This window comes from Carcharodon carcharias, chromosome 17, assembly GCF_017639515.1.
Source record: "Carcharodon carcharias isolate sCarCar2 chromosome 17, sCarCar2.pri, whole genome shotgun sequence".
Classification (NCBI taxonomy): domain Eukaryota; kingdom Metazoa; phylum Chordata; class Chondrichthyes; order Lamniformes; family Lamnidae; genus Carcharodon; species Carcharodon carcharias.
Window position 1 is genome coordinate 108,586,070 of NC_054483.1, and position 25,695 is coordinate 108,611,764.

The 25,695-nt window shown below is 45.4% G+C and overlaps 1 protein-coding gene across 2 annotated transcripts in view; it reads right to left on the bottom strand.

The window, feature by feature from the left end:
* The window catches only part of loxl4 (lysyl oxidase-like 4), a 130,660-nt gene that overhangs the window by 37,661 nt on the left and 67,304 nt on the right, over positions 1–25,695 (bottom strand). Inside the window, exons 1-4 of one of the 2 annotated variants that reach the window (XM_041210389.1) lie at positions 18,407–18,483; positions 17,336–17,374; positions 15,339–15,552; positions 11,310–11,493 (exon numbers count right to left, since the gene is read on the bottom strand). In XM_041210389.1, the coding sequence (XP_041066323.1) occupies positions 11,310–11,493; positions 15,339–15,552; positions 17,336–17,355 (418 nt within the window). In that variant the 5' untranslated portion in view covers positions 17,356–17,374; positions 18,407–18,483. Of the gene's footprint in view, positions 1–11,309; positions 11,494–15,338; positions 15,553–17,335; positions 17,375–18,406; positions 18,484–25,695 lie in introns of those variants that run through there. The other variant, XM_041210388.1, reaches the window with a different exon arrangement.

The following is a 25,695-nucleotide window of genomic DNA, read 5'->3' on the forward strand; positions in this document are numbered from 1 at the left end:
GCAATATTGCCTGCCCGCCTCGTGAGGCTGGGCGGCCTTGCTGGACCCCAAGCCTGCATCAGCCAAAATGGCCGACCCCGGAAAGGGGGACAGGAAACCAGCACTCGGACCAGCCGCATAATTTTCGAGACCCATCCGCCTCTCTTCACAATCCCGGCAGGGCCTAAAAATTCAGTCCATAGAATCTTACAGCACCAAAGGAGGCCTTTCAGTCTACACTCAATCCTGTTCTTTCTTGAAGAGGGCTAATTAAGCTAAGGGCGGGGGGGTTATGTTAAGGCAAAAAACTGGACAAGCCTTTCAAAAGGCCAGTGCAGTCATGACAGTCCAAATAGCCTCTTTCTGTGAATATGACTCTATAAACTGGGAGGAGAAAACTGGAGGGGTTACACAACATCTCCCACAACCCCAAAATACTGGGAGTGCATGTAACAAATCAGAAGAGTCGAAGTCAAGTATGGAGCCTGGGATAATCAGGAATGAATATCCTCCCTTCCCACAGCTATGGAACTATTTACTTCCCTTAAGGATGGCATCTTCTATAATTTCTGGGCTTTTCGCTCACCCTGTACAATGCAGTGATTCATCTTGTTGCCTCTTCTGTTGGAGCCTCAATGATGTCCTGCATTTATATTTTCCCATTTAATTAATCTGCTCCCAAATCCACAATCCCCACCACCTAGGAGCACACAGCAGATAGATGGGAACACCACCCCCTGGAAGTCCCCCTTCAAGCCACTCGCCATCCTGACTTGGAAATATATCGCCATTCCTTCACCGTCACTGGGTCAAAATCCTGGAACTCCCTCCCTTACAGCACTGTGGCTGTACCTACACCACATGGACTGCAGCGGTTCAAGAAGGCAGCTCACCACCATCTTCTCAAGGATAATATGAACATATGAATTAGGAGCAGGAGTGGGCCAGTTAGCCCCCTCTATCCTGCTCCGCCATTCAATTAGATTGTGATTGATCTGATTGTAATCTCTGCGTACCCGCTTACCCCAATAACCTTTCACCTCCTTCCTTAGCAAAAATCTATCTAGCTCTGCCTTAAAAATATGCAAAGACTCTGCTTCCACTGCCTTTGAAGGAAGAGAGTTCCAAAGACTCACGACCCTCAGAGAGAAAAAAATTCTCCCCATCTCCGCTTTAAATGGGCGACCCCTTATTTTTAAACAGTGACCCCTAGTTCTAGATTCTTCTACAAGAAGAAACATCCTCTCCACATCCACCCTGTCAAGACCCCTCAGGACCTTATATGTTTCAATCAATCATCTCTTACTCTTCTAATCTCCAGTGGATACAAGCCTAGTCTGTCCAGCTTTTCCCCATAAGACAACCCACTCATTCAGGCATTGGTCTGGCACACCCTCTCTGAACTGCTTCCCCAATACATTTACATCAGCAGGATGTGTGCTAATTATTGCCCTTGTCAGCGAGGGTCACTTCCAGTGAATTATTTTTTCAAAAATTAAGTCTTGAAAGCATGAGGTTGAAATTGTTGTCAAGTAACAAAAGAATTTGAGGAATCCCATGAGAACTTGGCATCCTGAGTCTGAGTCTATCAATTGCTATGCAGGGTCATCATTCAAATGTTAACTAAAACTTCTGCTTGTTCAATCTTCTCTTCTTTTCTACCCTTGATTTGGTGATTCTTGGCTGGCTTGAAATCCCAGAGTGCTCCTAATGCCACCCCCACAACCCAACCCTACCCAACCCAGATGAAAATCCCCTTTTTTGCCTTTATTCTTTCATGGGCATCACCCGAGTGACCTGCTGGGCCATTTCAGAAGACAGTCAAGAGTCGACCACATTGCTGTGGGTTTGGAGTCACATGTAGGCCAGACCAGGTAAGGATGGCAGATTTCCTTCCCTGAAGGGTATTAGTGAACCAGATGGGTTTTTACGACTTGGTGATAGTTTCATGGTCACTATTACTGAGACTAGTTATATATTCCAGGTTTTATTAATTGAATTTAAATTCCACCAGCTGCCATGGTGGGATTTGAACCTGTGTTCTCTTGGCCTGGCACCTTCCAGTGACATTACCACTATGCCACCATCTCCCCAGCAGGGAGATTTTTGTACATATGACAGGCATTCAGGAGCATATTTTACATCTCTAACAATTTTTATTTTGATTTCCAATTAAAATCGGAGAGTTGTAAAACAGGAGCAGCAATAAGATGAGTGAGTGGTTTATCTGCTTCTTTTGTTGCTATGGTAATCGGGGTTGAGATTAGAAGACCCCCCTCACCTCCTGCACTATATCACTCAGTTGGCAATGTCAGCCTGGATTAGGTGACCAAGTTCTGGAATGGGACTTGAGCCCAATAACAACTGATTCTGGGCTCAAGAATATTATCAAGCTGCTACTCAACATACACCCGTGCTGCTCATACTTGTGAGGCAAAGAAAAGCCTTAGCATGTCAGGAGAATAGTCTGTGCAACTTTCACAAGTAATATCTCCACATAGAAAGGGCTCTCCCTCATACAAAATTGAAAATGATCAAATGCAATTATCTTTACAACTGGAAGGTCTCTCCAGGAATCTGTGCATCTTGACCAAAGTGAAAACTTTCTGTATCGTAAGAAAATGGTTGATGGCCTGGTGGTCAACTCTGTATTGAGCATGAGGAGCCCCACTCTGGCTTGGCAGTCTCCGCCACGTTTGCTGCAGAGAGTGGACTGGGAAGGTGCACGATTCTCAGGCCTCTGTTTTCTCTGGGCCCTCTTCTCGGCCAGCTGAACTTTTTGTTCCTGCTCGCCTCTTCCAATGGCCCTACAAATAGTTAGCCACCTCACAGCCGTCAGCGACTACCTCCCAATTGTCAGTATCAATGTCTGCCATCTTTGTAAATTGGTTGCTGATGTAGTGCAGGTATGGATGCCCTGGGGGGACATGTCTCAGTGGCTAGTTCACTGTACAGATGGTCTTTGGGTACATGGCCACCATCTATCTGGTGAACGTGCCAAGCCAGTGCAGATGTCACTGGCGTAGTAAGGAGTGTATGATTTATGACCTCTGAATTATCCTGCCAAGAGATACCAAGGATACATCTGAGACAGCAAAGGTATCACAGTTTCCACCTTTGCTGTCTTGGCCAAAGTAACTGATGTGAACATACCAACAGGAAAGCTGTAATCCGGCTAGCTCCCTCCAGGGCACGCTTTCTAATTTGCACCTACATGCTTTCGGTAAGTCCAGCTCTGTACCCAGTCAGCAAAAAAAAAAGGTTTTGCTGAAAGAAAGAGACATGTCTAACACGCATCGGGTCACTCGCAAGAATACCAATATAAAGGGGAAACAAAAATTTATGCTGTATGTGAAGGGAGGGCGGGTTGGTTGGCAAGTCGCATTGCCATGGTGAATGCACCACTGATGGTGATTGACAGTTAACTGCCAAGCATTGTTTGGAGACAAAAAGTTTAATCAACTTGATGCAGCCTAAGCCAATCCTCTGATTCAACACTTCATCAATTGTACGTCAACTTAATTTTAGATTCCCTGAAGGTGGAGGGAATCACAGTTTGTAGTGGGATCCAGGAATGGTTAGGACACAGTCAACACCAACAACTTGTATTTACATAGAACCTTTACATCCCAAACATCCCAAAGTGCTGCGCAGGACCGGAGGCTTGTGTGGAGCATAAACACTGGCAGAAATATATAAACACGGGTCTCTCTTTCTTTAATTCAACAGAGACAGAGTACTGGGTCTGGGAACTGTCTGAACTTTATGATTCAGCGGCATATCAGACATTACAGTTATTACTCAGTCATTCGGAAGCTCCCACTGAACACATCGTCACTGGAAAAATATGAACAGTTTGATTTTTTTTCAAACGAAAACATGACCACTGACAGGCATAGAGAGACATTAGGACAGGTAACTAAAAACTTAGTTCAAGAAACAGCTTTTGAGAAGCTTCTGAAGAAATAAGAGAGAGAGAAAGCGGGGGTGGGGTGGGTAGTTTAGCGAGGAATTCCAGAACTTAAGTCTATCAAACTATTAGTCAACTAATTATTCATCCCGTAATACGTGATAAGAATCAGTGAAACAGCCTCTGTTTTTTTACTCTATTCTGTGTAAGAACTAAGCCAGGTTGTACAGACAGTAGCATAGAAAAACAGAGTCAACAGGCTACAGGGGAAAACATTCATTTCATACATTTATTCCACAAATTTGTTCCATGGAAATGATGTATTCACCACACTCCATGACCCTGTTAAAAATGACTAATGGATATCCATCTCAATCAGTCTCATACGTGTCTCTGAGGTTTTCTGGAAATTACCTCCTCCCAACTTCTTGGAAGCCAATCAAAATCTGGGCTGTTGTGAGGGGAGGGAACACTCAAGAGATGGTCTGAAACGCTGTACGTTGCTGAGAAAGCTTTAAACAATATGCCTCCCATCAGAGCTTTTCCTATTGCAAGCAGTAGGAAGATTGAAGAGACGCCTGTCCTATTTATTTTACTAAACCAAAAAGTTGAGGGCCCTCCTGTTGCAGGCTCCCTTGATCATGAATGAGGGACCCCCCCACACCACATCCCCCCCCACCAAAGGAGCCCACAAGAAACTCCCCATGGGTTTGTTTGTTATGCTCCCCGCATAGCAAGCACCCCACCCCCAATTGCTGGGTTAATACCCAGATTGAGGCTTCAGTTGGCAGCGGGACGCGAGGCTGTCCATGGCCTTCCCCCACCTCTGGAAGCAGGAGATGGCGGGGCCCCACTGCCACCTTTCCATCTGATTAAATGCACCCCCCCCCCCACCACCCCTCCAGCTACAAAACTCGCCACAGGGAATGGCACAACATTCTGCACCCAGAGCCAGTACTGAGGGAGAGCTGCACAGTCAAGGGGTCCCATCTTTCAGATGAGATGTTAAACCAAGGCCCTATCCACCCTCTTGGATGAGCATGGAAGATTCCGTGGCACTATTCTGTAAAATCGGGGAGTAATCAGTCAATATTCATCCCACAACCAAAATCACTAAAACAGATGATCTGGTCATTATCACATTACTGTTTCTGGGAGCTTGCTGCATCGTAAATTGGCTGCTGTATTTCCATCGTTACAGCAGTGACTACACTTCAACCATACTTCATCACTTCTAAAGCGCTTTGCAACATCCTGAGATCATAAAAGGCGCTATATAAATTCAAGTTCCTTTTTTTTGCCTTTTTCAGGACATCGCCTGGAGCTAGATGGCTGAACTGCACACAATAACCGTAGGTCATAGATGCAATGAAGAGGAAGCTGGACAAGTTAATGAGAGAGAAAGAAATTAGATGGAGGGGGTTCGCTGAAGTTTGAATGGAGTATAAACACCGGCATAGACCTGTTGGACAGAAATGCAAGCCTTGTCTCTTTTTTAATTCAGCAGAGATGGAGAATTGAGCCTGGGACCTGTCTGAACTTTAATGACTCAGCAGCATGTCAGACTGTGCAATTACCCACTCGGTCATTGAGAAGCTCCCACTGAGCATGTTGTCACTGGAAAAATAAGAAGACATGATTCCAAGTCTATCTCACAATGAGAGCTGTACATAATTCAGATGTGAGCAAATTAATTGAGTGTACACAGGCACATAATTAACAAACGTCAAGTAGGCTATAGAGGAAGAGGTGGAAGGAAAAGAGCATTTTTCTTGCTACATCAGTGCTTTTCACGTTTCTGCTCCACTGATCTATGTCTTCGTGACTAGTCAACTGGAGGTGTGTGATTGCCAGAGAAGAAAGAGAGAGAAAGCAAATGCTTAGGAATAAAGATTACAGAAGAGGCCTGTGGTTTGCTGGATCAAGTGAGTCATTATGAGGAATGCGGGCTGGCTCAGTTGAGTGATGGTAATTTAATTCCCACATAAGGGGTTGCTACAAATTTTTGCCCTTGCTAGATGACTTCATTAGGAGATCAGGATTTTGTTGCAGTCAGCTCATGTGGCATAACCTCCAGTCACTCGATCTCTAGGTTTAAATTACAGCCTTCCCTAGACACTCGTAACCATTCCAATTAGTTCCAATGTTGCCTTCTGAGATTTTTTTTTTAAAAATTTATTGTTTTCTCCCTCTTCCCCTCTCTCCTGTTGTTCCTGTATACTAACCACCAGCCTACAACAGGCATGAGCCTACCACCGCAGGCTCTTGCCACTACTGCTAACCAACCAGTAACAAGGGGATAACTCCACTTCACTCGTCTCTCCTGTGTAGTGGGCAAGCACTAGCCCGTTAGGTGGTATAACGTGGCAGCTATAAGCCCTAGAGCCACTGATCCTATCAGTGTAACTTTGGCGCAAGACTGGCAGAAACTGCTTTGAATGCACCACTCTAAGTATTCCATCCAATTACCTGGCAAGGTCATGGCAACTGATCGATCAAACAAACCTCGAGGAAATTCCCACTGTATACACCACTGTCTTGTTCTACTGTATCTGCAACTGGAGCTTAGAGTTGCTCATAAAAGGCTGCAATGTATTAGTTACAATGTTAATCTGTAGGAATCTCCCTCAGGCAAAATGGGGGAACAGAAGAACATAAGGAATAGGAACAGGAACATTCGGCCCCTTGCACCTGCTCTGACATTTGATAAGATCATGTCTGACCTGATCGTGGCCTCAACTCCATTTTTCTACCTGCCTCCCCTAACCCTCGACTCTCTTGTGGATCAGAAGTAAGACCATGACCTGCACGTTTGCTGTTTGCTTTCAGATTCATTCAACTTACAACTGACTGAGAAAACAATCGCAATTACATTTAATTAAGGCTTATAGCAACTTCATAAAAAGAAGCAGTCAAAGACTCCCACTAGCTTACATTTTGCTTCACTTGCCTGATTTGAATCTATGCAGGCGCTGGTCTGAGACATGACAAAGGTTGATGGTTAAGGGAGCGTCTTTAAACGCGCATACTTACTAAAACTTACTAAAGAAAGGGGATGTCTATAAAATACGCATACTCTGCCATTATACAGACAGAACTTAAAGGTTGCAGCACAGCTACTGGAAAAGTGCACTCACGTATAAATATAAACTCAGATAAATGCTGGCACCGGGCACTGGGCGCTACATAACAACATGGAAAAGTGTACTGACAGGCGCGTTTCCACGGCAATGTCAACTATTATCACAGCAATTGCAAGCCTTGAAGGAATGCTGTCCAATAAACAAGACATTACACTTAAAGCACACGCAATGCCATTTATTTGGAAAGGTTCTAATTAACCAAATACGGATTACAGCTTTCAAATAAGTTGTTTTCTTTCTCAGTGATGAGTTGTTAAGCCACATTGCCAATTTTTGGAAAGGCAGGAGTTGGTCACATGATGCTGACGCTAGCCAATAATCATAAGAAGCATATCACAAGGAGACTTTTACACACCAAGTCGCTGAGATCTGAAATGCGGTGCCTGAAAGGGTGGTCGCTCTCCAAAAAAACCAGCGAGGTCCCAAAACCAGACATATTTTAAAGCTGCATGCCTGAATTTTTTATTTCATTAGCTGAGCAAAATAACTTAGCGGCTTGTTGGGCTAGATGCTGCATTGGCACAGCGGGGCACTGACTAGTTATCAGCTTTGCGTGACTGTCATTTCTCACGCTCCAACTGGTTCCGAGCAACCCTTCACCCCACCCGACCTGACCCAGACCACACAAGCCAAGCCAGAAACCAGCAAGATCCAAAATCCGGCGCAGACTCGTCCCTGCCATTGTCTGTTTTGAGGCACTGTACCTTTATTTGAAGGGAATAATATTACAGGGAAGAGCAGTGCAGTGGGTCTAAATACATAGCTCCACCAAAGAGTCAGCATAGGCACAATGGGCCGAATGGCTCTCTGTGTTGTATCACTTAATATTTATCCCTAAACCGAAGTCACTGAAACAAAGTATCTGGTCATTATCACGTTTCTGTTTGTGGGAGCTTCCTGTGCGCAATCTGATACTCCATGTCCTACATTACAACAGTGACTGCATTTTAAAAATACTTAATTGCCTATGAAGGGATGGCCTGAGGACTGGAAAAATTCAATATAACTAAGTTCTTCTTTAACTGGGAGCAATAGATACATGTGAAATATGAGCAGTTAGGGTTACGGAGAAACGCGATGATAACGATAAATCTACCACGGTAACAAAGTAGCCGAGCTTCCCTGGTGGGCTGAAAGGCCTGTTCTTGTCCCTGTGCCTCTTTTAATGACATCACAGTGTTTGGTCACACATTGGCTAAGTGTGGGGTGTGGTACTGAGTCCCGTAAACCAATGGACCCTGTGTTAACTCCCATCGGGCCAGTTTTGGAGATGCTGCAATCAGCCTCATTCCTTGGCAGTGAGGCTTGGGTTCAGAGTCGATGCCCAGGCACCTCCACGAGAAGGAGCAAGGGGTGCGAATAAGCTGCTAAAGACTCGGCATGAAGAATGAAGAATGACCTCCCAGCACAGGTGAGATACCAAAGTATTTCCAGCACCGAGAGAACTATATCCCAATATCATCCCGAGATTTGGGGAGGAAAAGACTAAGAGAAAAGAAATCCTCAAAGTGTTTGATGTGAAGTAAGATGTATGTTTAAATAATTTCAATGTAAATAATGCTCTTCTCAAGTAGGCCATTCCTGCTTCCATTACAAGTCCATGACAGCATTAGGCCTGACTATTATTTGAATACTTCCTGCACAATAAGGAGGTTATTTTCAGGGAACCCAACTTGTTATTTGTTTTGGAAACAAAAATCTTGTCAAAATCCCTAGGAAAACGTTTCCCATACTTTCAAGAATCAGTTTACAGAAAAAAAACCACAGAGGTATCCGCCCTAACCAGAAATGGTAGTGTGTAGAACAACATGCGTGTGGTTTCCACTTCAGTGATCTCACCATTTTTATAAAGTAAAGGTCCCACATCACCTCTCCGTATTGTGTTAGATTGCGTTAAAAGGCGAGAACAGATTGTGTGGGATGAATGTTTAAGAGCTGCGTCTGCTACACTAGCGCCTACAGAGGCAGAGTTTATTGACTCAGGACTCAGAATTTTGAGTAACGCAATTAAAGGGGAAAGGTCCTGAGAGACTTTAGCACAAAACTTAGTACAGAGAGAGTGCTGCATTGTCATAGGTAATGCCTTTCAGAAGAGTTGTTAAACCGAGCCCCTACCAGCCCTCTTGGAGGGACATGAACAATCCTTATTTCGATGAAGCACAGGGAAGATCTTCCCATGTACTGAACAACATTTATCCCACAACCAACATTACCAAACAATGGATTATGTGGTGATTATCTCATTGTTTATTTAGAGTTTAGGAAGAACAAGAGAACCAGTGACCACGATAATTTCTGTTGGCTTCACCACCCAACTGGTTCAACCATCCTTTTAATTTGTTCATTCAGAAACGTGGGCATCACTGGCCAAACCAGCATTTATTGCCCATCCCTTGTTGCCCTTGAGAAGGTGGTGGTGAGCTGCTTTATTGAATTGCTTCAGTCCACGTGGTGTAGGTACACCCAGAGCGCTGTTGGGGACAGGAAAGCTGCTGCCCTTACATACTTTGCCTCTACAGGCGATTCCAGTCCCACATTAATGCAGTTGACTCTTAACTCTCTCTGAAGTGGCCTAGCAAGCACCATAGTTATCTCAAACTTTCTCAGGGCAACTAGGGATGGACAATAAATTTCAACTTTGCCTTCAACACCTACATCCCATAAATGAAAATAAATAAAAATATGCAAAAGGCCTATGAAGTCAGTCATGCAAACATCTGACTGTCTAAAGTCTCCCATCTTTCACACCAACTCAGAATATTCAAATACAACATAGCAGGTCTATTGAAAGGGAGAGTATCTGTGTTGGGCAAGACGTTAACACTTCCATAGCTGCCAATCCTGCCCAGTGATTGAATTGCTGGTTGTGGGTTTTCTGTTTTGATTCTATGGGATACAGGCTGTCTTTAACTTCTCTCAGTCGATCTTTAATTTATGCCTACAGAACACAGTTGTAACTTTTTGGAACTAGATTATGCAAAGAGTCAGCTTACTGCTGGTTCACACCTAGACAGCTGGGTTTGGATTCAATCCTGAATGTTGGGGGAAAGACCCCCTTTCCTTAAACACTCTCCAAGGGTTCTACACAAAATGAGCCTGGGATAGTCACATCTAATTCCTAGTAGGCATGACAGTACAGCATAAAACTGGCTATAAGTCAGCACAAAATGTTACTAAACCAGTAAGTTCACTCAGTGGCAACAAGAAGTTGACAAGTGGAGGTGGTTATTAAATTACTGTTTACAGGAGCTTGCTGTGCACAAATTGGCTCTTTTTTATTCATTCAGGGGATGTGGGTGTCACTGGCTGGGTCAGCACTTATTGTCCATCCCTATTGCCCTTGAGAAGGTGGTGGTGAGCCGCCTTCTTGAACCGCTGCAGCCCTTGTGGTGTAGGTACACCCACAGTGCTGTTAGGGAGGGAATTCCAGGATTTTGACCCAGCGACAGTGAAGGAACGGCCGATATATATCCAAGTCAGGATGGTGAGTGACTTGGAGGAAAACTTGCAGGTGGCGGTGTTCCCATTTATCCCTTGAGCATTCTCAATTTTAGTCACTTCGCCATTTGTGTTCAGACTTTCACTTGTCAGGACACCGAAGCTCTGGAGTTCCCTCCCTAACCCTCTCCGCCTCTCTTTCTTCTTTTAAGATGCTCCTTAAAAATCTCTCTTCCACCAAGATTTTGGTCATTTGTCCTAACATCTCCTTATGTGATTCGGTGCCATATTTTGTTTTAAGATGCTCCTGTGAAGCATCTAGGAGTGTTTTATAATGTTAAAGATGGCGTATAAATATGAGTCAATGATCCCTGGAGTTCTTCAATGACCCGTGTTAGTCCAGTTTAAATTAAATACAACAACTGGCACTTAAGTCAGGCCACCATGTCCTAAAATGTGGCAAAAGCCCCCAATGTGCTTCACAGGAACATTATCAAGCAGATTTTTGACTGCACTGTATATAAGGTGAAGGTGACCAGAAGAAGTTTGGAGACCGAGTTAAAGGAAGAGAGAGAGAGGCAGAGAGGAGGGAAAGGGCAGGGGAGTGGATTGCTCTACCAAAGAGCTAGCACAGGAACAATGGGCTGATAGCCTCCTTTTGTGCTGTACGATTCCATGTTCTATCATGGAGGGTGGGTTTGACAAACTTTACGGAGACAGGGAGGAGGGTGGTCAAGGAGGGTTTTGAAATAAAGGTGAAAATTGTTAATTTAATACATTGACTGAGTGGGAGCCAAGTTGTCGATCCACTCTCCTCCCATGCTCTGCATGATACTGACCTTGGCCTAGCCATGCTCCAGTTAGCGCCTCTCTTGCGGTGCCATAACCCAACTCTCGACACACGACGCTGGCAGACAGAAGGTTCCACCGGTCATCACAGACAGTTCCCCATTTGCCGTTTTTCAGGACTTCTACTCTTCCTTCGCCAGTCTGCGCTCCGCCCTTCAGACGCACAAGAGGTTGCTGAGGAAGAGAGGTTAAATAAATTGTGAAATACTCATTAGCAGCTTAAACACCCTCAACGTATCTTTTAACTTTGATGTAGAATACCTTGTCATTATGCCTGCTAAAATGAACGAAAGAAAAATGCTGCATTTATATAGCACCTTTCATGGCTCTGGGGCGTCCCAAAGTGCCTTACAGCCCAATGAAGCACTTTTGAAGTGTAGTCACTGTTGTAGTGTTGGAAATATAGCAGCCAATTTGGGCACAGCAAGTTACCACAAACAGCGACGTGACTGAGGGATTAAATATTGTCCAAGAAACCAGGGATAACTCCCCTGCTCATCTTCAAAGTGGTGCCATGGGATCATTTACGTCCACCTGAGATGTCAGATAGGGCCTCAGTTTAATGTCTCACCCGAAGAACAGTACCTCCAACAGTGCTGCACTCCCTCAGTACTGCACTGGGAGTATCAGCCTGGACTTTTCTTCTCAAGTCTCTGGAGTGGGACTTTGACCCACAACCTTCTGAATCAGAGACAGGAGTCATTGAGCTATGGCTGGCCCTTCTCGTTGAATGGACAAAGTTTGTCAATTTTATGTTTTTGTTTATCAGGTTCGCTTTGTCCGGTGAACACTAGCTGCACCCTTGACATTAACACATTAGTTGGTATGTGAAACAATACAGGCAGAGAGGCCGATTAACTGAACAAACACTGGTGGAGTATTGGAACTAAAAATAAAGCACTAACACAATGTGTGCTTCTTCAATCACCTACAGCTCCAGATTCAGTTACCCAGAAGCCCTGCTGTGCAACGATTGGTCAATACAGTCACATGGTCAACTAACTACATTCTCTTAAAGATACATTGCACTCCACTTTACCACAGTCAGCATTACACATCACCCCCACCCCAATCTAGCCTGCAGTTGAGACCAGGTCAGCCAATCAATTGCTTTTAGTTTTATTATAATTCAAAATAATTACAGCACAGAAACAGAGCGTTCGACCCAACAGATTCACGCCAATGTCTACGCTCCACATGACCCTGCTCATCTCATCGCACCAGCATATCCTTCTATTCCTTTGTTCCTCGTGTGTTTATCCAGCTTCCCTTTAATTGTATCTATGCTATTCAGCTCTACCACTCCTTGTGGAAGTGAGTTCCATCTTCTCATCACCCTCTGGGTGAAGACTTTTCTCCTGAATTCCTGATTGGATTTATTGGTGACTATCTTAGATCTACGACCTCCGGTTCTGATCTCGCTGCAAGTGGAAACGTCTCTATGCCTTTCATAATCTTGAAGGTGTCTATCAGGTTGCCCCTGAGTCTTCTCTTTTCTAGAGAAAGGAGACCCAGCCAGTTCAATCTTTCCTAATAAATGTAACCTCTGAATGAAAACGAAGGCAACACCTGGCACTGAGAGAAGACATCCCTCACGGTTGGTCAGCATATTCAGGCTAGTGTCCAGGGGACACAGGTTCAAATCCCATCACAGCAGCTGATGGGTATTTAAATTCAACTGGGGGAAAAAAAATCTGGGATTGAAAGCTAGTCTCAGTAATGGTGACCCTGAAACTATCATTGATTGTCATAAAAACCAACCTGGTTCACTTATGTTTCTTTAGGGAAAGGAAACCTGCTGTCCTTATCTGATCTGTTCCAAATCTACAGCAATGTCGTGGACTCTTAACTGCCCTCTGAAATGGCCCAGAAAACCACTCAGCTTCAAGGGCAATTAAGAGTGGGCAACAAATGCTGGCCTTGCCAGTGCTGCCCCACAGCCCATGAATGAATAAAAAGAAAACACATTATGCCCACCCATAAGTGGCATAGTCTAGCTGAACAACTTGACATTCAGTGCAGGGCATTCTGTGCTCCCTTCCACAAAAAAGCAGAAGGAAATCTCCAGTAGTCAGCACTGAGAGGCTCCTCCCAGCCGGAGAATTCAGTTAGCGAGGAATGTTTCCAAGAATCGACAGGAGATTAATTGGCCAAAAAAAAACAAACTTGTGTTATGTTGCTGCATTTGTTGCGAAATTAACCCCTGGCAAATGTGGCACAGAACAATGAGGTGATTCTAACCAAGCTCAGTGAGATTGAAAACATTCATCAGCCGAGTTCAGTGTCACCCGAACTTTTATGATTTAGACTGGGTGTTATTTTTAAAAGTTTTTTTTAAAAAAAAAACAATTTCTGGTTTGGCTTAATTACATATGGAAACTTGACAGCCTATGTCTCGGACGTGTGATTCTGCACATCCACTTTTCCCATGTGGTCCCCATGCAAGCTGCACCCTGGGCCTCTATGTTAAAGTGGACATGACCCAAGGATCCTCTTGCTGTTGACTGCAGATGGGAGTGGAAATGGAACTGTGCCAACTCCTGACTTCTCCTTTTTCAAGGGTCTTGTGAACTTTCGCCCTCTGCCTAGCCTGCAGCACCAGGTGGTAAGGAATATGGGGAGGCTGGTTGTCGTGGCTGGGATAGCTCCTGAAACCAGGGGGGGAGTCAAGAGGGAAAGGCCTTCATAATACAAACACAGAATGAATGGATGCAAGTCTGAAAATCAGCACGATGTGAAGCAAAAGAAAAGGAAGGGGAAAGGAAAGGAAGAGTGAATGAAAGTGCTTGTGGGAAGGGTTTTCCGTTTTGGGCTCAGTACCCCGAACATCAGAGTCAAATGTAGATCCCAACCCCGCAATGTATTGTGAGCAGTCGCCCGCATTGACTTTGCCTGGATTGGTCAATTAGAGGCCAGAGGGTGCGCTCACCATCCAATTAGGGATGGTGGGCGGGCTCTCGAAGCTGGAGCGCCAATTGGATGCCTTCCAGCATGGAAGGAGCTGTAGCTGGCCCTGGCAGGTAAGGGAGAGAGAGAGAGAGAGAGAGAGAGAGAGAGCGAGGATGCCTCCATCTTGAGGCTCCCTCTCAGCAACATTCAAAATATTTGAAATAAAAAATTGGCCACCAGTGCCATCATTGTAGAGGGAGAACCGTTCAAAGGGTGTCCTGCAGCTGTGGCCAATTCGGCCTGGGGGGGCCTCAAGGTCTTCCTGAAGCACTGGTCACTAAACAGCCCCTTGGAAGGCCAGCTCCAGACATCTACCATGCTCCTGGCACCACAGGAGGGAGAGGGGAGGGAAGGGCAGGGAGTGGGGGAGGGGGAGGGGGACCACAACCAACCAGAAATTTTAGTTAATTTGATAAGCTAACCGCCACCTGTGGGTGGGAAGCCATTCCATGCGGCCTTCCTGAAAATGGCTCGGGGACAGCAAACTGGCAGCACAACATTACTCACTTGCCCATCTCCATTCCCTCTCCACTGGCCTCCAAAAATCCTGCCCTGTATTTATATTTTGGCTTTGACGACCTCAGTGCTCACTGTTGTATTGTAGAAGTTGAAATAAATTTCCCGCAGCAGAGTAGTGATTTTTTTTTTGGAGCAGATTCCAAGTAAAGTGTGGTTGTAATTGAATTGCTGAACAATAGCTGGTTAGAAATAGAGTTCATGGTTTTAGGGTTGAGTCAAAACTAAGACCCTGAATTCCAATGCAGGCCCATGATGTAAGTACAGGAAAAACCAGCAGTGATTCGGAGAGGCTGGAATTAACTTCAGAATGTTCCTATTTACATCAATGGCCCACAAGGCAGAGTCCTTAAAGGGACAAGCCAGATTTGAAGCTAAACATTGTAACTGTCCTCCATTGGTGCTGCAATACATGGTGGTCGAGATCCTTTAATGCGGACGGGTGGTTTACACTATAAATTTAGTTGCCCCGATATACAAAGGCTCCCCATGTAAGCAACGTCACAGAAGGCGTGTCAATAGATATCATCCGGCTACGTGAATTTTCATTATACCTCAGCTTGGTAGGCCTTCCTGAAGCGATTCCCACTTCCTTGTGCGAACGCGGGCCCTGCCACACAGCTTATCACCGCGTGCATCCCGTTTTCACAAGGGTGCCGCTTCTTCCCAGCAGAAGCCTCGATCGTGCACTGGGTCAGATGTGACTCGCTGCCGTTGCACGACACCTTGTGGATCCAGAAGCTCTTCTTCTGGGTGGCTGAGTAAAGCCTTTCAAACACAAAACAGAGACAGAGAATGACAAATACTTTCTGTGCCCCCCACACCCTCCCCCCCACCAATTACGACGTCTGCCTCATCGCGCACCAATTATACCGGGACAACCTGTTTAATCCCGGGACAACCGCCAATGTGTTGGCAAAACGACGCCAACTACGCCATTACCATAGGAGCCAATTAGCAAGGTGCTGCTTATTAACTGCTCTGCCCATTGCAGGCATTTGCTCTCCCTTGTTTTCTTTAGAATCCATTCATAGGATCTTTAACGGGACGCACTCCAGCTCCGAGCGAACATTAACATGTTACAAATGTTTGTATTACCAGTGACAAAGGCGAGGGCATGGATTTGACCCACTTAATTCGCCCTCCCACAAGCCACACCCAGGTTCCCATCAAGTTCCAGCGACCACTGTGGAAAGCGGGCAAATCGAGTTGGTGCCAACCATGCCAGCTGCAGGTCTTCCTTCCAGTGGCTTAGCTGGGAACCTCATCCCAGCGCAATACCGAGTCATGGTAATGTGGGATGTCTGCTCCAGGTCTGAGTGGCAGCTGTTAGGGGTGGGGTGCTATGATAGATTTCAGTGTTGCTAGGCAAGGGACTGGTGTCTATATCAGTGAGGGCCCTGGCAACTGGGCATCCTGTTGGTAAGTGAACCTATGTTGAGTGTGGACGGGATTGGGGGCATATGTAACACCACTGGGGTTACCAAGCAAGAGTTAAAGATTAGTCTCCACGTCAGTACAGAGGGCAAAACCTGGGAGAAATCTGAAAACAGCATTAGAAAAAAATAAGTTTTTTAAAAAACTTTTCCATTTATTAATTGTAAAAATGTATAGGAGTTGGTGAGGGGAAATGGCTGTTTGACTGTCAAGGACAATACAGTTTCTTTACTTGTTATTAGGATGTAGGCTTCACTGGCTGGGCCAGCATTTATTGCCCATCCCTAATTGTCCCTTGAGAAGGTGGTGGTGGTGTGCTGCCTTCTTGAACCGCTGCAGTCCATGTGGTGTAGGTACACCCACAGTGCTGTTAGGGAGGGAGCTCCAGGATTTTGACCCAGCGACAGTGAAGGAACGGCGATATATTTCCAAGTCAGGATGTGTGAGTGGCTTGTAGGGGAACCTCCAGGTGGTGGTGTTCCCGTGCGTCTGCTGCCCTTGTTCACCTAGGTGGTAGAGGTGATGGGTTTGGAAGGTGCTGCTGAAGGAACCTTGGCAGCTGCAGATTCTGTTCTCTTTCCAACCGGTGTGTGAAGATGATGTGCCTTGAAGAAAAATGTGCCAGCCAACTGATGGCAGGAGAATGGGGGTGTCATGTCATGAGAACTCCAGAAATGCACCCAACCAGGTTTGGCAACTGCGTACAGCACTGAGCTAGAATTGGCAGCCACACACATTATCAAGACTCCCAGATGAAGAATATTTCAAGTGGGCAGGCAGAAGGACACTAATATTTACATTGCAGTAACTGAGAGAGCAGCAGTTTACAGGAAACAGTGTTCATAAATATTTTCCCAATTAAGGTAATTAGCCATTAAATAGGTCACACCATGATGTCATTAGCAAGTAATAAACTCTGTCCTTGCGCTCCAAACTTTTAGAGTTTAGATCTAGACTAATGCAAACCTTCTGCTTCCTGACAAAGGCTTTTGGTTTGGCTGTCAAAAAGCTAAATTAATTGGCAATGCGAGAAGCTCACTGAGAGAGCTTTACAAAAGCCTACTATTCAAAGGAAAATATTTGGTGCTTCTCTGGAAGGTAGAGCAAACATTACCTGGCTTTGGGGTTCTTCATCTTTTGATCCCACAACTTCCTGCAATAAAAGAATGCAAAAGATTAATATGGTTAACAGGGAGCATTCATGCAAAGCATTAGAGTTAGACACATGAAGAACAGAAGATGTAAGATGCCCTATTCTTATCTACATGTCTACATAGGATTCTACATGTATACATAAATCAAAGTATTGAGTATAGGAGTTGGGATGTTATGGTGAGGTTGTATAAGACATTGGTGAAGCCAACTTTGGAGTATTGTGTGCAGTTCTGGTCGCCTAACTACAGGAAGGATATCAGTAAGATTGAGAGAGTGCAGAGAAGATTTACTAGGATGTTGCTGGGCCTTCAGGAGTTGAGTAACAGGGAAAGATTAAACAGGTTAGGACTTTATTCCCTGGAGCGTAGAAGAATGAGGGGAGATTTGATAGAAGTTTACAAAATTATGAGGGGTATAGACAGAGTAAATGCGAGTAGGCTCTTTCCACTTAGATTAGGAGAGATAAACACGAGAGGACATGGCTTTAGGGTGAAAGGGGAAAGGTTTAGGGGGAACATTAGGGGGAACTTCTTCACTCAGAGAGTGGTGAGAGTGTGAAATGAGTTACCATCTGACGTGGTAAATGCGGGCTCACTCTTAAGTTTTAAGAATAAATTGGATAGATACATGGATGGGAGAGGTCTGGAGGGTTATGGACTGGGTGCAGGCCAATGGGACTAGCGGAATAATATTTCAGCACAGACTAGAAGGGACGAATGGCCTATTTTTCTGTGCTGTAGTGTACTGTTTTATGGATTAGAATCTGCTTTAATCTCATGATTAAAGTTTTTGCTTTCATTTCACTTGTAAATGACTTGTGAACTTGTCCTGTAGCCACAAATATCAAAATATTCAAGTTGCTCATTCCCAGAATTCTTCTGAATGACTCTTAGCAAGGCAAAGCTTTGTCAGTGAGCCAACGTCTTTTGTTAGGAAGGAATGCTGAATGAGCGGGCCAGGTAAGAGGGTACCTACATCACAAGCAAACACGGCAACGATTAACAGATCAGTTAAGAAATTGGAAAATTACTTTTTTTAAGGGATGCTGTGCGTGACTAGAGCCCTATAAAGAACTGAAGCTTTCCTTCGCAATCCATAGCCGGACAGACAAAAGCAAAAGAATCAGCAAAGGTTACTTTCTCCATCTAGAGCGAAAGTGGGAAATGTTGTTTCCTTCTCTAGAGAGCTGGATAAATGACTCTCTGTGACTCTGTATCACTAGTGCTAGTTAAGACGTGTCACAGCTTGGTTGAACTCAGTAAAGGTTATTTTGCAACTAAGTCAGTCCAAGAACCAAACAGGGAGGGGAGCAGGGCGGAGAAGGTAGATTTTGCTTGCCACTGCTTGTTAGTGTGGTGGCATAGTATTGATGGGCCAGCAAGTAAAGGCCTGGTCTAACAATCCAGCTAACAATTCAAATCCCACTGGCAAGTACATGTCTATGGATGGTGTTTGAGCAGAGGATGATGTGTGACTTGGAGGGGAACTTCCAGGTGGTGGTGTACAGGCAATATACTGAAAGGCAACTGGCTCTCGGTGGGGTGGGGGGAGGTAAATACCGGGAGGAGACAACACATTTGGGAAGGGACAAAAACTGGCCGATGGATCCTCGACACTTTCGGGCGGACTCTCCCCTCTCAAAACACCCGAGCAATTGTAGCAGAAATATTACTCTTTAAGAGCCTATTCATATTCATGGCCATTCCACACAAATAACCTAACGCTGTTTGAGAAGTGAAAAATGGCAAATGCTGTTCTGTTACAAGCAAAACAACGCACTGACCTTCAGTTGTCACATCGAAGGTCTGTGTTACTTTAATAATGTTGTTTCCAGCACTAAAGAAGCTATAAGCTGCTGCCAAAAATATGCCATTATTCATGATATATTGCAGCTTCTATTAAACTTTGGTCTGTATTGTTAGGATAATTTATCTTTTTTTCAAAGAGAAGTGCAAGAAAAAGGGTGGTTGTAGATTGGGTATATTTTTTTGCCTCTAGAACATGAGTTCGACTCCAGGCCAGACCAGCGAGACATAAACTAGGTCAGCGATACAACAACAACTTGCATTTATACAGCACCTTCAGCTTAACAAAGAATCTGTACGAGCATAGCTGGGCCCAAGGGCTGGGATTTTCCGGCCCCGACACTGGAAATTTGGAGGGAGCTTTGACTTTTAACCGCTCTCCGAATTTTCCCGTCCCGCTGACAGTTGAGGCTGGAAAATCCCAGCCAATGTTGGCAAGGATTGAAAAGGAGACACCCGGGCTCGATCTAAGAGGTTGGACTGAAGGAACGTCATAAGCGGAGGAGGGAGAGAGGTAAAGAAGCGGAGAGGTTTAGGCAGAGGATCAACCGTGAGGCAGGTAAAGGTAACAGCCGCTAATGCTGGAGGCTGGGGATGGGCGAGAGGCCAGAATTGGGGGAGTGCAGAGTTCTCTGAGGATTGTAAGGTTGGAGGAGGTCAAAGAGGTAAGGATGGATTTGTACGAGGATGAGAATTTTACATTCAGGGTTAACGAACCAATATTTATTAGCAAGCACAGGTGTAATGGGATTGGACACATGTCCCTTTACTTCGTGGCCTGTCATTGTTTCATAACGAGTAACTAAGAGGCAATCCCTGAACAAATATCCGACAATGTGTTAGCTCTCGACAGGAGTCAGTGGTCGGAATTTTCCAGCCTCTTGCGCCGGTATTGATCTTCCGGTTCCACTGATGTGAATGGAGAGTTCAATGGGTCACCAGAGCCGTCATGGTGGAGCTTGCTGCTGGTCGGGGTGCGTGGGTGGGGGGGGAGGGTGGGGGTGGAAAATTCCGGCATGTGAGACAGAGTTTTGGAGCATAGTTTGAGCTAGAATGTTGTTTCGGTGTATTTGGGCTTTTTCCATTCAAACTTGGATTATGATCAAACCCTAAAATAAAGTTCGAAGGACATTATTTGGTTATTCTTAAGATCTGATGCAAAATGAGTTTGGGACTATTTCATAGGAACAGAGAAAACTGAGAAGGCCATTCAGCCCCCTTGAGCTAGTTCTGCCATTCAATTAGATTATGGCTGATTTGTATCTTAACTATATCTACCCACCTTGGGTAGTTTTACATAACAAACATCTGTTAATCTCAGTTTTGACATTGCAGATTGATCCACTGCCTCAACAACCTTTCGAGGGAGAGAGTTCCAGATTTCCACTCCCCTTGGTGTGAAGAAATGCTTCCTGAACTCACCCCTCCAACAACCTGGCTCGAATTTCAGTTTCTGGGCTCTGCAAAAAAAAAAATTCCTCTCTATCTGACCTTTCAACTCCTTCAATCATCTTAAACACTTCAATTAGATCACTCCTTAATCTTTAACACTCGGGGGGGAGTACTAACCCAGTCAATGCAACTTGTCTTCATATTTTAACCCATTTAGCCCAGGTACCATTCTGCTGAATTTTGCCGTGGTCTCTCCAAGGTCGAGGTATCCTCCCTGAGGAACCCGAAACTGAACGTGGTGCTCCTAGCCAGGATGGGGCCTAGCCAGAGCTTTATACAACTGTAACATAATGTTCAATCCTTTGTTCCAGGCCCAGTGTCCACAACTTGAGTCCACATAGCAAAGCAGACATAAATTGGCAGCAGAGGTGATCTGGGGAAAGACACTGGGAATTTCCTCCGTGACCCTCCTACACAGTCACAGAAAGGCTCTGTGTCTTGGGGGGGGGGGGTTGTACCCACGTTAGAACAGCCAATGGGAGAAGCCTAGAAGAAGTGCCCGGTGAGCCTGCCAACAAAATAGACTGCTCAGTCCCACTGAACTTCTCCACTGCACTGTGCCCGCTAGGCCATGCAGACGCCCTGTGCAAATTTGAAGGCCGGGCAGGTTCATTCTGCTCTCTATCCACTGCCCAGTACCAGTTACTGGAAACATAGGGAATGGAGGAGACCATTCAGCCCCTTGAACCTGTTCCACCGTTCAGTCAGACCGTGGCTAAACTCTGCCAGCTACAATTGCAGACAGCATTGGATTCAAATGCGATGCTCCCCAAGGTCAAATTGCCCACCAACACTCATTCGGTTCACGCGTGAAGAATGACCACTTGGATGAGATATCGAAGGTGTGCTGCTCCCCATGAGACTCAGCACTTCCAAGAAGGGCGAGGATCCCAAGAGATGTGGAGCCAAGGTGGGTGAGTGGGGCTGAGGTAACTGAACAGTGGAGCAGGCCCGAGGGGCTGAATGGCCTCCTCCTGTCCCCAAGAGCAGGAAATTCAGTGAGGAAAATAGAATACCTCATTGTAATGCAACACATGATTTCCCCCACCGTCCCCTACCCCCACCAAACATAATGGCTTTATACGTATGTCTACATTGAGCTGTTTGTGTTCACTCAGCGGAGGAATTGAAGATCCAATCTGTCGTTATTAATTCAGACTTCAAGACTGAGAATGTGACCAGTTATTCTCAAAGGAGCCAGTTGCAATATTTACCGAGAACGTTAAATGTTTCAAACAGGGAGCTGATCGACCTCACTCGCATGTGACCTGCTCACAGCTCTCCGACAGTCCCACAACGCTCACAGTTCCCCGACACAACGAGCACTCCATCCAAAACGCCAGCCACTCGGGTCTTAACAGAAACCCTTGTGCACAACTTAATTACCACAGGCTCTGAGATTGAAGCAGTAATGCCCTCAACGACTCGGAGATTGTCTCTGTAATGTAAGCCAGAGTCCAGGGCTAGGAGGGCTGGCCAGTTCCTCTGCCTCCGTTAAACTAGTACCAGGTGCACATTTGCGTTACAATGCACTGCACTACACCCAATGCAAAGACTTTCGTCAACACAGTCTAGGAACCTGGTGCTGCCAGTCTCGAATCCTGGTTGTCCATCAGGTGCCCCAATAACCATGAGAGAACGCATCCTGCCCCATGCTATGTGAAAGTAGAACATAAAGGGTATTGGAATTCAATGTAATTTCTGCCCCTAACTTGTTTCAGATTCTGTTCCACTTCAGCTTAGACTTTTACCCAACCTGCTGAATGTCCTGACTCGGGCTTGGCTATGATTCCATGGGGAGCTGCATCCCCTTGGGAGTCTCACCTCATGCATGAGTCCAGCAGGCAGGTGAGCTATTTGACTGTGGACGGCATCACGGGTGATCTGGATTCAATGGTCCTCTGCGCAATCGTTTGCGTAGAGTACGCCAATGAGCACGTGCGGACAGGGGAGGGAACATGCAGAGGGGAGCCCTGATCTTCTGCTCCTCCAACTCGCCACCACAAAGAGGTTCCTCAATCCCACCTGATGTTCTGGCCTCAGGAATCTACTGTTTGGCCTCCTGCTGTTAGCTTACGCCTTGCCGAGCATAACTCACCACCTTTAATTAGCACCACGAGGTCAGCTCTGGATCGTTTTGGTCGCTGAGCGATGCAGAGCATGCGAATCATTCGTATATAACCTACGGCATCCCATCACAGGGGAAGTGCGTTAAATTAAAATGTACAACCAGATATGTTAGTGTGGATACCTGCAGTGTATGGAATGCCATTCTTTTTCTCATTAGTGGCAAATTCCAGTCCTTTTTTTTCTCTTAACACTTATTAGTTTCTAATCATTGCAATCTCGGGTATTGACAGTAAGAATTAATAAGAAAAACAGGAAGTAATCAGTTCTGATAACTAGCAATGAAACATCACATATCGCAATAACAACTAGCAATTCCAATATATTTATTGTGTTTCACCAGCGTGTTGTATCTTTTATACATCTCAGAGCAACATAGAGACAACACTAGTTTCTAAACTTGCAACAGGTTTACTGACAAGTTTTGAAATATCTCTAAAATCACAAATTGTCTGCACCCATGCTTATTGCTCAGCTTCATGTAGCTTCTGTGGTGTCCGATCGCTTGGCTCTGAGTCCACACCCTGGCTTCACCAGTCAAGCACAGTGAGCATAGATCAATTACCGGGCCCACATAATCAAACACGAGACAACTGAACACTGCAATATTCTCATTGTAACCACCGGTAACACGGGGTCAGCTATGGGTCATCTCTGGGTTCAAAGCCCACTCCACAGACTTTAGCACAAAGTTCTCATCTGATCCTCCAATGCAGTACTGAAGGTGTGCTGCACTGCCGGAGGTGCTGTCTTTCGGATGAGGCCTAACATTTGGGTGACGTTTACCACTCAAATAAAAATTGCCAAAACAGATTGTCTGATCGTTTTCACGATGTGCACAGGAAGCTCCTACAGACAGCAAATTTGCTTACGCAGTGGGTTCACGAGATCCGGAATTCTCTGCCTGAAAGGGAGGTGGCAGATTTAACAGAATCGTTCCAAAGGGCATTAGGAAAATACTGGAAAAGGGGGGAAAAATACTGCAGGGCTATGTGGAAAAAGCGGGTGAGCGGATAATTGGATGGCTCTTTCAAAGAGCCAGCACAGACACAATGGGCTGAATAGCCTCCACTTGGTCTATAAAGTTTTACTGGGGATGGGGAAAATTATCAGGAGTGGGGAAAGAATGATAAAATAAAATCATTTTTTGTTTAAATTTCCAGTAAAAATAGGCAAGGGAGTGAGGTGGCAGCAGTGAATATAGCAGGTACTACCTTGGAGATGAAGTATTAATCTCTTGAGCATTGAGGGGGTCACCTGATCAAGGTGTTTAACTGATCAAAGGTTTTGATAGGGTAGGGAGAGAGAACCAGTTTCAAGAACAACGTCAAGAACATTGGACCATAATCTTAAAAGCAGGAGTTGGGCCCTTTAGGAATGAACTGGAACAAAGATGGGTAAATGGAGTTAAGGTACGGATCAACCATGATCTAACTGAATGACAGAACAGGCTCGAGGGGCTGGATGGCCTCCTCCTGTTCCTATGTCTCCCTGTACTGTTGCTACTGTGCTGATTCTAAATCTACCCCGGGCTATCCCAACATGTACCTTTGGGAATTTATAGTTTCTAACGACACACAAGTGAGCAGATTTCTCTTGCTACTACCCCCAATGTCTTTGATTGACTGAAGAGGAGGTTGGAGGAGAAATCTCTGAATCATGGCCTACAAAACAGAGATCGAGAAGGTCTGCATTCTAACATTAATCTCTCGAAGACCTCTGGCCCAGTGACTGGTGCTCTTTCCTCTGTGTCAGAGGGTCATGAGTTCGAGCCCCGCTTCGGATACTTGAAAGCATAATCCCAGGCTGACACTCCCAGTGTCAGCAGCGCTGATGTTGGGACTGTCTTTCATATCAATATACGCTAGACCGAGGCCCTGCCTGCCATCACAGGTAGACATTGCCTAGCGCCATGGGATCTTTGAATGAGAATGGGGAGTTCTCGCTGGCATCACTGCCAAAATTTATCCTTCATCCAGCATCAGGTTACCTGGTCATTATCTCATGGCAGTTTGTGGGATCATGCTGTGCACAAATTGGCTGCTGATTTTCCTACATTGCAACAATGACTACACTTCATTGGCTGTAAAGCACTTTGGGATGTCCTGCATCATGAACGGTGCCATATAGATGCAAGTTTTATATATATATAAAAAAAATATATATATATATATATATATAGGACACAGCCAAGTGCAACCCAGGAGAAAAATCATCAGGACATTAAAAAAGAATTTTCTTTTATCATGTTCTTTGAACTTTTCTCTTTACCAGATATAAAAATATTGAAAATGGGAAAAAAAAACTTTGACTGACAGTCAAGCAGCATCCAATTGGGTAATGAGTCTTTTGGCTTTCCAATTGGTGTAGGAAAGCCATACGTCACAAGGGTGGATGTGTTGGCCAGCAAATGGCCGCCGGGTGGGTGGGGGGGTGGGGGGGCAAGTCACGTGATGAAACCTCCAGGAATACATTTAATCACAGTTGGCAACTCTAGAAGGACGACACCAAACATCACTGGCAACCTCCTAGCTTCACTGCACTTTAATCAGCTGTCAACCTATGACAAGTTATCGGGAGCAGAAGCTTAATTAGGAAGGGTCATCATTCTTTCTTTCCATTCACCTCCCCTGACCCCAATCGCCAGCAACTCCTTTCCCCGTATATCTGGGGGCCTGGGAGCTATTGCTCCAACTAAGGCGGCAAAGTTTCCATTTATTCTCAGTTTCTCGTCACATAGGCCTGGATTTTTCCAACAGCAGCCGAGCTGGGTGGGAGCGAACGCCGAGTCGATTGCTGCCTGCAATCGGTTGTGTGCCGCCATTTTACGCGGGCGGGGTGGGGCGGAGGAGGGAGAGTCGGGGCCTGCGCTCTCTCGCGCATGCGCAAGCAAGAGCACAACCATCTCCCCGAGGCACGCAGCTGCCTCAGGGGG